The sequence below is a fragment of the Lingula anatina genome, chromosome 5, assembly GCF_051362555.1.
Source record: "Lingula anatina isolate TDL-2025a chromosome 5, LinAna3.0, whole genome shotgun sequence".
NCBI lineage: Eukaryota > Metazoa > Brachiopoda > Lingulata > Lingulida > Lingulidae > Lingula > Lingula anatina.
The window spans coordinates 18920044-18932709 of NC_141771.1; the positions used below are offsets into that span (position 1 = coordinate 18920044).

Below are 12666 nucleotides of genomic sequence, written 5' to 3' on the forward strand. Positions count from 1 at the left end.
CGAAGAGAGAGCAAAAGATACATGGGTCCGGGCCTGCGAGGCCCCTGAAAGGTGATTGAGGGTTAATGCGGTCTATTTGAACAAAGAAAAATATGTCTATATATTTCATTTGTATGACAGAGAAACTCCTGGAATATGTCACAGGATTGGATGTATATATGGAGTGGACAATTCCTTCTACAAGACGGGATATTTACCTCATGATACTTGTATTTTTTCAGTTGATTTGCAGTATTACCCGTATATATAAGTATAATAAAAACATATTTCCAAGTAAACATTCAATCAAATATTTCTTCTCATGGTACTTCAAAAATATTTTAACTGCAAGAATATTAAATTTTTACTATTCATTCCCATATGCATGTTTTCATGCAGCATAAAAATCCCCCCTCCCCACGCTTCCAGCTCTAGAAACTGCCCTGGCTGGAAAAAGTGACGTGAGTAAGACTCCGAAACATTTTAAGATGTTCTTCGATTTTAAGAATTATAATTGCAAACGGAATCTAAGGGTGCGTTCCCAACGAAACCATCATTCTACGTACATTGATCCAACTCCACCGGGACTCTCACTGTATGCAATCAGATTAGCAATCCTGGAGCTGCTAGGGGGTGATTAACTTTCGTGTGAACTCAGCTTCTAGAATCTTTATCATTTCGTTTTGAGTGCGACCGAAACACACGTGAAAATTATCCATATAGGTCGTATTGTTTCCGTGAACTACTCTTTACAATGTGGGGAAGTTTGGGGATATGCAATGGCTACCCTTTCCAACTCATGAACACCATACATGTTTCACATGAAATATTGAATAAAGATTGGAGCGCATAAAATGAGAGGACGCCTATAATGACATTTAATCGAATGGCCTGTGCTATTATTTTTGAATTGTATAAGAAACTGATAAAAGTGGTTTTACGCTCCATCAAGGCTACCTTAAAGCGCACACTGATTATTTTCAAAAGAAAAAAACGGGTGTTTCAATTACGAAATTTTTTGGATTGCGGGAGAGTCCCGTTTTTCTAGAGACCGATTGCGGTTATTAACCGTAACATTATATCATGTTCATTATGCTTTCTCTTAAATTAAAAGCCTCGGGTGCATTTGTCTTCCCAATGGCGGATCCTGAACATTTAAAGAGGGAGGGGGTGTCCGCGGATGCAAAGCTGACCCCCCCTCCCCCCGTTTAAATGGGATTCGACATTTTGGGTATTTAAGAGAGCGAACGGTGCCATTTGGTACGGTCAAGAGGGACATATCAGTGTGGTTTCTTTTCAGAAACCGAAGGGGGCGGAGTCAGAACCCCCTCTAAACCCCCTTCTCCTTGCGAAGCCTGAATGTTCCCATGTACTACGCGTATATCCCTTTTTAGGAAAATTCCTTGCAGAGAAAGGCAATGGCTGTGCAATATCATGCAAAAATGGGAGGATTTACATCCTCTGTATCCTCTATGATTTTGTCTAAGCTTTTGAAAAATATCTAAAATCGTAAGTGTCTAGGCCGTACGTGGCATTTCATACTGGCATCTCGTAGATCTCGCAAGTGAGACGTGCGATTTTGCGGTCCGCCATATAGATAAACGTCCTAATAAAATATTCGTCCCGATATACACGTCTCAATAGATTTACGTCTCGTTAAATTTACGTGCCGATAGATCCACCAACAGATTCCTATAAACCTTTAGATCTTTAGAACCAGGTACCGCTAGATCCATATATCTGACATCGTAATGGGCCTGGCTAAAATGCCGATATCAACTCGAGGTACAGGTATGGGGCTTTCGAGTAATAGTCTGACTGCTAGTACTGACCCACTTAATTAATGATTTAATTACAACCTGATATTTATTACCGTATAGGTATGGTAAGCTCTGAAAAGGTGCAAACTCCCTTAGAAAACAAATTTCACACGGGTAAACGGCATTTTTCCTGGACTGACTTTACCAGTCCATCAATCCAAACTATCCAAGAGCACTTTTACAATTAGTTTGAGTTTCTTACGATGTCTTAAGATACTATGATTAGAATTCAAATTCTTCTAACCTACACATTACTTAAATTATGTAAAAGTTATAGAATAATTGCATTTCCAAACAAACTATGTTGTTGTTCGCACAGCCCACTCCCCTCCCCTTCCCCCCCCCCCCAAAAAAAATAAAATAAAATAAAATAAAATAAAAAAATAAAAACAGCCGTTCCGCCAGCAGTATTGTATTACTCATAGGGATGAGGATGAATTAACTGGAGTGTAAACTTGGCATATAAACAAAAATTACGAGCATTTACGAAAACAAACTTTTCCCTTACTAGGGCTTTAAACATAAAAATTGTATCAGAATACAAGAATATGCTCAAATATCCACAAATAGTAATACATATTTAATTCCACCCCCTCTTCCCCAGCAATATTGAAGGTGCTGAAACGTTTATAATCTGAAATAGAAATGTGGCAACGCCATATCAACCCGGTAGGCCTATTTATTTATTTATTTATTTATTTATTTATTTATTTATTTATTAAACGTAAAATACAAGTGAGAAGGCAGTTTGAACATGTTGAAATATTCTAAAACAGTTAAAATTCTAATCTGATGAACAACATCAAAAATGCTGTCTTTGTAACAAATTCATTTAAACGAAGAAACGTTCTATGCAAAAAGTAGATACACTCGTGACTCGTGAGAAAATTTCCATTTGATTTTACAAAATAAACCTTTGTAGTTAAATATCGTCAACTTCCAATCCCATGAAAAACATCAAGATCTGTTTTTTTTTTTTTTTTTTTTTTTTTTTTTTTTTTTTTTTTTTTTTTTTGTAACTGATGTAATATGCTAGTATTGACGTTATTTTTGCCCGTGCAGACCTAACTTTTAAACCCTCTACCAGGGCGACTGATAGATTTTTTACAGATATTCACAGATTTGTCTCTAGATAAATAGGTGGTCATTTTGAGACACCAACAATTTTCGGGGCCCTTTAGCGGGCCCCAGATCCTACGCCAAGGGGGGTGGGGGCTTTGCATCCGCGGACCCCCCTTCAAATAATCTTGGATCCGCCCCTGTACATGTTATTCACTATACACTTATACAGCGGGCCTACATTCGGACTATCGAACCTTCGGACTATCGAACCTTCGGACTAATGAACCTTCGGACCAATGCACCTTCGGACTATCGAACCTTCGGACCAATGAACCTTCGGACTATTGAACCTTCGGACTATCGCTACGGCCCCCTCAAAACTAAGAAAAAACAATTTTTCTCTTATATGCAAATTAGATTGCCTTGAGTAATAAACTGGCCGGAAGTGAAGTTCATCTCTGTAAAGAGACCGGCGCAAGCACAATCTAAATGACGCTGCAAACGAAGTTGTCAGCGGGAGGGCAAACAAACATTAGTATTTTGGATAATTTCAAAGAGATAAAAAAAGTTTCCAAAATTAATGGAAATATGAAAAACCATATGTGGTTTATAAGTAAGCATTTTCTCTTTCAGGTTTAAGAGCACAAAACAAGGTCATTTTAATTAGTACTTTTGAAATATATTGAATAAAATGCATAGTGAACGAAAGACAATGCAAGATTTAAGTTTTTTTTCCAATATGTATTTTTTCTTATTTTTATTCTATTTTGTCTTTTTTTTTTTTTTTTTTTTTTAACATTCACAAATGTAGACAAATGAAATCCTGTGAAATATCCATGGGTTTACTATATAATAAAGATAAAAGATCTGAAAATGAAAAAGCACATTGCATCGGCCGGGAATCGAACCCGGGCCGCCCGCGTGGCAGGCGAGCATTCTACCACTGAACCACCGATGCTTGTCCACTGTTCATTGTAACTTAAACGAGACTCTGACCTTCGACCTCCTTCGGTGTTATCTTCAAATTTAGCTCAAATACTGGGTCCGGTTAGCCTTGGACATAAAAATATTCTCTTATTATGTCCAAAGATTAGGCAACCCATCAAACTGTATAGCATATCACAATATTTTAAACATGAGTAAACCAATTTTGTGGGACGCAGCGATTTACATATTTACAGATACAAACAGACATATAGGTCTATCTTTGCCATGCACTGATGTGCGTGATGAATGCAATAACCGGCACAGGTATTAATTTTACTTGTTCAGTACATCCTGAACAATGAACATGCATTGCATAAGGCTTCTAAACAAAAGATGTCCTAAGCGACATTGCTCAAGTTATTTTGGCATAATCGTTTCTTATTCTATTTTAATTTTTGAAACCATAGCGCGAGTGCGCTGCAGACGACATGTAATTTCGTTTGAGGGAATGCAAATGTTCCCGCGACATGCTGTATATGCAACAAGTTTTTAAAATGAACACTTTATATAGGAAGGGTATAATTTTGTGGATTTAATATAATTAGATATTATAAAATGATTTGGAATTTTCTCATGTAAATCAGTAAAGTAGAAAATGTAGCCCAACCCATCGCCCCTTAAAACTGATTTCCGTGCCTTGACCTATGCTCTCCGTCAGAACACACACTTATGTTTCGGGGGAAAAATTTCAGAGCAAAATTCACATTTTGAAATTGTAATTTTTACAAATTGAATCATTGATCTAAACCGTAACAAATGGCATCGTCTAAACTCAAAAACAAATTTTTTTTCGAGGCCCTTAAGCAGTCCACGAACCCCGCGCTAAGAGGACGAGGGTCGGCTACGCATCCGAGACCTGTCATTCTTAAAAAAAAAATAAAAAGAAAATAATAAATAAATAAACGGACCCCCTACAAATTGTCCTGGATCCATCCCTGATACTACAAATAGATTTCTATCTCTTTGACCCCATTCCCATAGATTTTAGATCGATCTATCCCTGTGGGGAGTCTCATTAGATTACTGTCAGCTTAGCCAGCTTAAGCGTCTGTCCCGCCTACTTAAAGCTGTAAGGGGGAAATTAACTATGGTGCGCGCTCGGCTGACAGCAATTTAGCGTGAACCCCCAAGGAGTTAGGTCGATCTAAATCTAAATCTAAATCTTTGGATCGATCTAAATCTCTGGGAATGCACCCTATGGCTGTATTCCAAGAGCTTTTAGATCGATCTATCCCCGCGGGGAGTCTCAATAGATTACTTCAGATAATCCGGCTTAAATGTCCGTCCCGCCTACAACAAGCTGTAAGGATGGAATTAACTTTCGTGTCCGCTCGGCTGACAGCTATTTAGCGTGAACCCCCAGGGAGTTAGGTCGATCTAAAGTAGATCGATCTAATCTCTGGAAATGGGGTCTTTGATTTTGAAAGTCGGAGATGATTCATTTAAAGAGGCAGAAGATGGGGTGCAGTTGGAGTGGAGAATTCGTTCAAAATGACTGGATATTTACCTCATTATGCCTATATTTTTTCAGTTGATTAGCAATAATACCCATAAGAAATAAAATTATTATAGCAATAAATGCATATTTTCAGGGGAACATTCAATCATATACTTCCCGTGGAACTGAAAAATGTTTTAACTGTTAGAATATTAAATTTTACTATTGATTCCCATATGAGTATATTCACGCTGCATAAAAATGGACGTCTCTTCTCTCCACTCCCACACACGCATCCAACTCTGAAGACGTATGCCCCCCTCCCCCAGGGGCGGATCCAGACACATTTTCTGACAGTCTTCCAAATTATCTTTGTTGATCCATCCTACATTTTTGACCGTCTACCGACAAAAAAAATTAGATACCCGTCAATGTTAACTTAATAATCTGACCGTCTCGACAGCGCAACAGTTAACGCAGTCTACAACATGTCAGGACTTTTATTTTAAAGAAATGATTTATTGTATGAAATGAAAGACTTCGTTATCTTAACAAAAAACCCTACTCATGAAACTAAGACAAGTTTACGCTTGTTAAAATATATTTTGAAATATACGTAAATAACATAATGTAAATACAGAGGTGGAACCAGGATTATTTGAAGGGTGGGTCCGGAACTACAGGCCTCGGATGCTAAGCCGACCAATGCCCCCTTGGGGTGGTATTCGGGGCTTGCTCAAGGGCACATTTTTCTTTTCTTTTTTTTTTTTTTTTGCGTGTGTGTGTGTGTGTGTGTGTGTGTGTGTGTGTGTGTGTGTGTTTTGGAGAGCAAACAGTGCCCTTTGGTACGGTTTAGAACTATAATTTTTACTATAATATTTTTCAGAAACTGAAGGAGGGTTCACCCCCCCCCCCCCCCCCTCTAACTCTGCCACTGTAAATAACGTATTTTTAAAATATGAGAAAGCAAAAATAATACGGATCATATGACTACAGTTACTGACAGGCAACCAGATGTTGGAGCTTGTTGAGTGAAATGTTTTTCGTTATCGGCATTTTTTTTTTTTTTTTTTTTTTTTTTTTTTTTTTTTTTTGTGTGTGTGTGTACCTGTTTCTTTGCCAGAGATAAAAAATCGAACCAAAATAAAACATATTGCATCGGCCGGGAATCGAACCCGGGCCGCCCGCGTGGCAGGCGAGCATTCTACCACTGAACCACCGATGCTTGATACCCGATTACTCACCCACCCCCCTCCTCACAAATAGGCCTCGTCCCGCATCTCCCCCCCCCCCCCCCCCTTCCAACTGCGGTGTTGTCGTCAAACTTAGCTCAAAGCCTGGGTCCGGTTGGGCAACATATCAAACATATCACAAAAAATGTTAAAAACTGAGTAACCAATGTTTCTTTTATTCTAAATATCAATAAACATATTTATTTCTGTGGAATGCAGTAATTTACATAATCACAGGTAGTCCTATCTCTGCCATGGCCACTCATAGATGTGCGTGATGACAATGATAATAGACACAGGTATTTGTTTTACGCGTTCAGTGCATTTTGAATACGGAACATGTATAACATACTTCCTTTAAACAAAAGATGTCCTAAGAGACATTTTTTAAAAACTGTTGCCGACTTTTCCAGCAGTTTTTTTTTTTCGTCTTCAAATAAGGGCAAAATGAATTAATAACAATGCAGTTCTTTAAAAAAATGCAGAAATGAGCTCCGACGAAGCAGAAGCGCGAAAGTCCGCTGGAAGGCAGGTGCAAGGTAAAAACACAATCACGGTTGAGACACCGAGGCGTCCTTGGCCTTTCGATACTTTTTGATAAATAGTGTGCAGCATATCATTTTAAAGCATTTGAAATGTACTTTTTTGTGATGTGGAAGACAGATGTTTTCTCCACCACATGTATGGAATAGAGGCATAAGAACCTGAGTCAATGAATTGCCGATAAAAATGGCGATTTTCAGACACACCTTCACGACAAAATCTCACAGAATTTTTGTAAATATTACAATGACAGCAAACATTATACATCAGCTGAAAGATAATTTTCTTCCGAACAAAACCCCATCTATTAAACTTGTTGTTCTGGTATAATTTTAATTCATTCACTGACTAAACATGTAAACGATCTGAGCACCAAATGTGACACATTCAAATATGTACATGTAGATGACACCACAATTCTAAGCTACGAGAATACCAAACTGCAGGACAATCTCCCTGATGCAACAACAGAACTCACTCTCTGGTCCCATGCTAATAAACTAACAATAAATACTACCAAGACCAAAGAGATCATATTTGATTTCTCCAAAAAAGGACACAAAACTACACCCTTACTAGTAGTTATAATCAAAGGATTGAGAGAGTGGGGTCTGCTGTCTTCTTATGGGTTAGGAACAGTAGTGATTTGAGCTGGGAAGGTCACATCTGTGATATGTGTAAAAAAAGCAAGTAAAAGGCTAAATAATCTTAAGCTTCTGAAAAGAGCGGGTATTCTAACCAATGAACTTGTAAGCTTTTATACATCCGTAATCAGATCTACATTAAAATATGCATGTCAGGTGTGGCACCCAGGTATTACACAACAACAAATTAATAAAATTGAATCCATCCAGATACTAAGATATTACTAGTGCTTCTTTTAATACCCAGCATTCTTTTCAAAAAATTAGTATGTACCTTTCTTATATCCTTTACCTTATTGAATCCCCATATTCCTGATGCATAATTTAAAATACTACCAACGTACGTATCAAATACTGCTTTTTTACCCTGTTCTGCTATATGTTTTTGGGTTTGACAAAACTTACCATTAAAATTAAAAAGTAATCCGAGATAACTAAATTGATTCACCCTTTCTAAGACAATACCGTTATATTTCCATTTCTCTTCAGCCCTTAACTTACCCCCATTTCTAAAGACCATTGTTTTTGTTTTTGCTGTATTAACCGTTAAATTCCAATTTTGTGAGTATAATTTCAAGGTATCTAAAAGTTTTTGTAGTCCTTGAGGGGTTTCCGATAAAAGTACCGTATCATCTGCATACATCAGTAAAAAAAGATTTATGTCCCGTATTTCAATACTTTCACAATTTTCCGATAAGCAAAAAGTTTCAAAACCATTAACATACAAAGAATAAAGTAGCGGGGACATTACAAAACATGTACCTCTCCTTGTAATAGACCGGTGTGTATTTGGAAGTGTTCAGATAGCTGACCTTTAAACTTAACACAAGCCTTTACATTGCTGTAATGACTTTTTATAATTTGGAGCAATTTACCTTGGACACCGAGTTTATTTAATTTCTTCCATAAACTTGGCCTATCGATGGAATCGAAAGCGGATTTATAATCCACAAACGCACAATATAGTCGCTTCTTACTCCTTAAAGTACGATTTATCACGTACTGTAGCACAAAGATAGCATCTACGGTACTATGCCCCGCTTTAAATCCAAATTGTGCGTCGGTTGTAACACTGTTATCCTTATCCCAAGATTCTAACCTTTTATTAAGTATGGAAGTAAACAGCTTGCCTAAATAACTAGTTATCGTAATTCCCCTATAATTACAAGGATCGTCAACATTTCCCTTTTTATGTAAAGGTATAATACAACCCTGACACCAATTCTCTGGAAAGTGCCCCGAATCTAGTACAGAATTAAACAAAGTTCTTAACGCCGGTAGTAAAACATTTTTACAGTGTATAAAAATTTCATTTATCATACAGTCCTCGGCACAGCTCTTGTTAGCTTTTAATTTTTCAATTGCGCCAATAATCTCACCGTCACTCACGGGACTATCTAATTCATTGAACATTGTCTCGGTGTATAAGCCTACATTGGGGTCTACTTCGCGTATGTCACAATCTATTCCACCAACACAGTATCTCTTAACATGCTACATGTACTACATGTAAATTCATCTTCCCGATTGTTTAGTTCTACGGGGTCACTTATCTGAGCATCCATTGTATTACACAAACTGTCTATTCGATTCGCTAATGCATCATTTATCGACTTTGCATTATTTTCTATCCATCTAACCGAAACACTAGTTCTAAGTTCCATGCCTGTCTTACGTTCATCATAATCTAAAAGCGCATTTTGTTTTAAAGACCCACAAAGCAGGACAAACGTGATTGGTGCATGATCTATTTGGTGATGATATATTTGCTATAAGACTCTTCTAAAGCTTGAAATAAATCAACATCATTCGTTTTATAAAATATACTATTTTCTGGCGGAAAGTAACATACTGCTATTAAGATTGGTTTCGAAGGTATAAATGTACTGCGTATGGAATCTATTCTTATCCATATAATACTATCGTAAATATCACTTACTATATGTACATATTTTCTAATTTTAGTTTTACAGAGGATGGCTATTCCACCACCACGTAGATTCTTTCTTCGATACAAATGGCAATCATATCCCGCCAAAACAATTGGCATATCATTGCTCAGCCAACATTCGGTTAGAAAAATCATATCATGCCCATTTATAATTTCTAAAAAATCAATATCAAGTATCTTGCAATTAAACCCTTTTCCAACATTCCAGGAAATGAAACTTAGCTCCGAAACTTCACCTTTTTTTTACCGAAGCTGAGCATTTATCTATGGTGGGCGAGGTTTCTACCTCCTCGCGTGCGTTATCTGTGTTAAACTGATTGTAGTCCAAAACTTGGCCGAAGGGCTGCCTGTCCTAGCGATTATAGACTAGTGGTCTCTTGTTTGGACTATTTACCAAGTCAATAGGTTTTCACAGATTTCCTTAACAAATAAAGCCATCCATAGCATTTTGGTGAAAAAAAAAGAAAAAAAAACTCTACAAAGCTTTTATGAATAGTGCTGGTGTGGAAGATTAGGTCATAAGTAACAAAACTAGGGTGTGTGTGATGGAGCCTTTTATTTTACTTTTTATGCAAAATAGACATAAAAGGGAACATTTACACAACAATTTTGGTTGTACAAAATGTACTTTCATGCCCATTAGAGGGGGTTGAGTCAAGCCACACTTATGTGTAAAGGTCTATTACAGCATGGGTCTCTATATAAAGTAGGAGCCACCACAATGTACATCTGCTATTATGATAATTAATATAACTTTGAATATCTGAAGCACATTTTACATTTAATCTTTCTTAATCCTAAGAAATAAGAATGAAAGTAAGATATACTTACTGTATTTGGACTCTATTTCCTATCCATATTTCCCTTTTTTTTTTTTTTTTTTTTTTGATAGCATGCATTACATGAAAATGACTTTTCTTTTTTTGGTTGTAATTGAAAATATTTTACTGACTCTAACCCCTATTTTCCTTTCAAAGACCTACATTTTATTTTGGGTTGTTCTTTTTGTACAAAAGTTTCACTGTACAGGTATCTGCCTAGCCATCCTATGTAAGCATGTAGCAGCTACCTCATGGCAGGAATAAACATGGCTGCCTGCTAGCATATGGACTGAAAATGTCCCTACTTTGTTTGAGTACATATCGAGCCCAACCCTCAGACAAGCTGATTTTCACATATATTTCACCTTATATTCATATCTTTTCAACCGTGAATAATTAGCTTGTTTGAGGCAGGGGCTCATATAAAAAATGAACATCTTTTATCCTCAAGTCACTGTAAGATTCTTCTTTCAATCAGCACTACATTTAAGAATAAAGCAATCGAAATATTGATCACAAGCAGTGATTGGCCACTTATTGCCTTTCTTTTTTACACTGGCACCTTCTGTACCCAATTACAAAATTTCACAGTTGTCACCTTACTATTACTAAAGAAATGTAGCATTAGAATTCAGACCCCCCCCCCTAAAACACACATTTTCATGAATATTTGACAAGGTCATTTTGCCATTAATTTTTTATATTTCAAATTCAATAAAAAATATTTTTAGGTGGATTATAAAAGTGTAAGACCCCAACTTTAATTTGGCATCAATTTTTTCCATTCATTCACAATTTATTTTTCACGTACAAAAGTGGGCACTTTTACCCCCTTATTCGCACTCATCTTTTGAATAATTTTTGCGACATTAATTCATGACATATAAGTCCGTGAAGATATGATCAAAAAGTATTGCTCTCCCTCAAACAAGGCGTATTTCAAATAACTCTGTATATTAATCTCGAACAGTTTAACAAATATTTTGTCTTTTAAATCAAGAAGTGGTTTATGTTATGTTACTTGACGTTGAATGAGTGTTTGTCACTTTAAGTAGGCGGGAAATACGACTTTAAGTATTGAAATAAGATCAAATAAGTTTATTTAGTTGTATTTGATAAAATATATATATATATATAAACGTTGAATATCAATCATGAATAAATTTACAAACACCTTGACCACTGAATCTTAAAATCGGACAATTTTCACATTTCGCTTTTACAGGGATTGTACCTCTTTGCCGTACTAGTTGTCGCAGTAGCCATAGCGTCACCCATGCGACGAAACACGCACAGATGTGGAATTGGTTACTATAAGAATGGTGGATTTTGTGTGCCAAGAAATCCTAGAGACAATCTTGCCACGGAGACATACTGCCCATGGTATATGATCTATGATGAAAAACCTGGCAGGTATGTTTACTATCTCTCGATCGATCTCATTCACAATCCCTCTCTCTCTCTCTCTCTCTCTCTCTCACACACACACACGGTCTGTCTGTACATACATACATACATACATACATCAGTGGCGGATTTAGGGTATGTTAGGGGGATCCTGACCCCCCCCCCTCGACTTTTGAAAAGAAAATCACACCAATGGTCCCAGCTGAATTATGGTTCGGCATCGCATTTGCGAAAACCCACTCAAATAATCCTGTGTCCACTCCTACACACACACACACACACACACACACACACACACACACACACACATATATATTCTCTGTTGTACTACTTTCAATATCTTTGCAATATGACTTATAAGGCTAATTGCTTTAAATTCAATGTTGGACTTTTGGTTGCTTCGGAATGGTTATAAATATTGAGTTCTTCATTTCTGTTGGACTTATATAGGTACTTCATTGGCATTGGCACTACACTGTCACTCCACGGGGACTCTCGCTGAGTGCAATCAGGGATTCTTGCTGAATGCCATCAGATCAACAGATTAACACTCCTCTCGTTTTCAACGTACTCGAGTACTTACCCGATTCTCTGTATTCTGCTCAACGTCAGGGGAAGTGTTAATCTGTTAATCTGATTGTATTCAGCAAGAATCCCCGTGGAGTGAGTTCGAACTAGCAAGCTCATTGTGAACACACCCTTTGTCTTATTTTCAAACATAGAATTTGAAAATCACAACATAGTGAATTCTAGAAATGATATTCAAACAATATTTTATTCTC

General features: G+C 37.0%; 1 protein-coding gene, 1 long non-coding RNA gene and 2 other non-coding genes across 5 annotated transcripts in view; 1 reads left to right on the forward strand and 3 right to left on the reverse strand.

Annotated features, from left to right (window-relative positions):
* The window catches only part of LOC147761788 (uncharacterized), a 256913-nt gene that overhangs the window by 158063 nt on the left and 86184 nt on the right, over positions 1–12666 (reverse strand). The gene's annotated exons all lie outside the window — the stretch shown is intronic.
* LOC147761792 (uncharacterized) overlaps positions 1–12666 on the forward strand; it is a 28880-nt gene that overhangs the window by 15475 nt on the left and 739 nt on the right. Inside the window, exon 2 of the mRNA XM_087012649.1 lies at positions 11703–11890. Coding sequence (XP_086868775.1) covers positions 11703–11890 — 188 coding nt within the window. The remainder of the gene's footprint in view (positions 1–11702; positions 11891–12666) is intronic.
* Trnag-gcc (transfer RNA glycine (anticodon GCC)) lies at positions 3749–3819 on the reverse strand. Its single transcript has one exon. It is a non-coding gene; the product is annotated as a tRNA-Gly (tRNA).
* Positions 6441–6511, reverse strand: Trnag-gcc (transfer RNA glycine (anticodon GCC)). The gene has a single exon. It is a non-coding gene; the product is annotated as a tRNA-Gly (tRNA).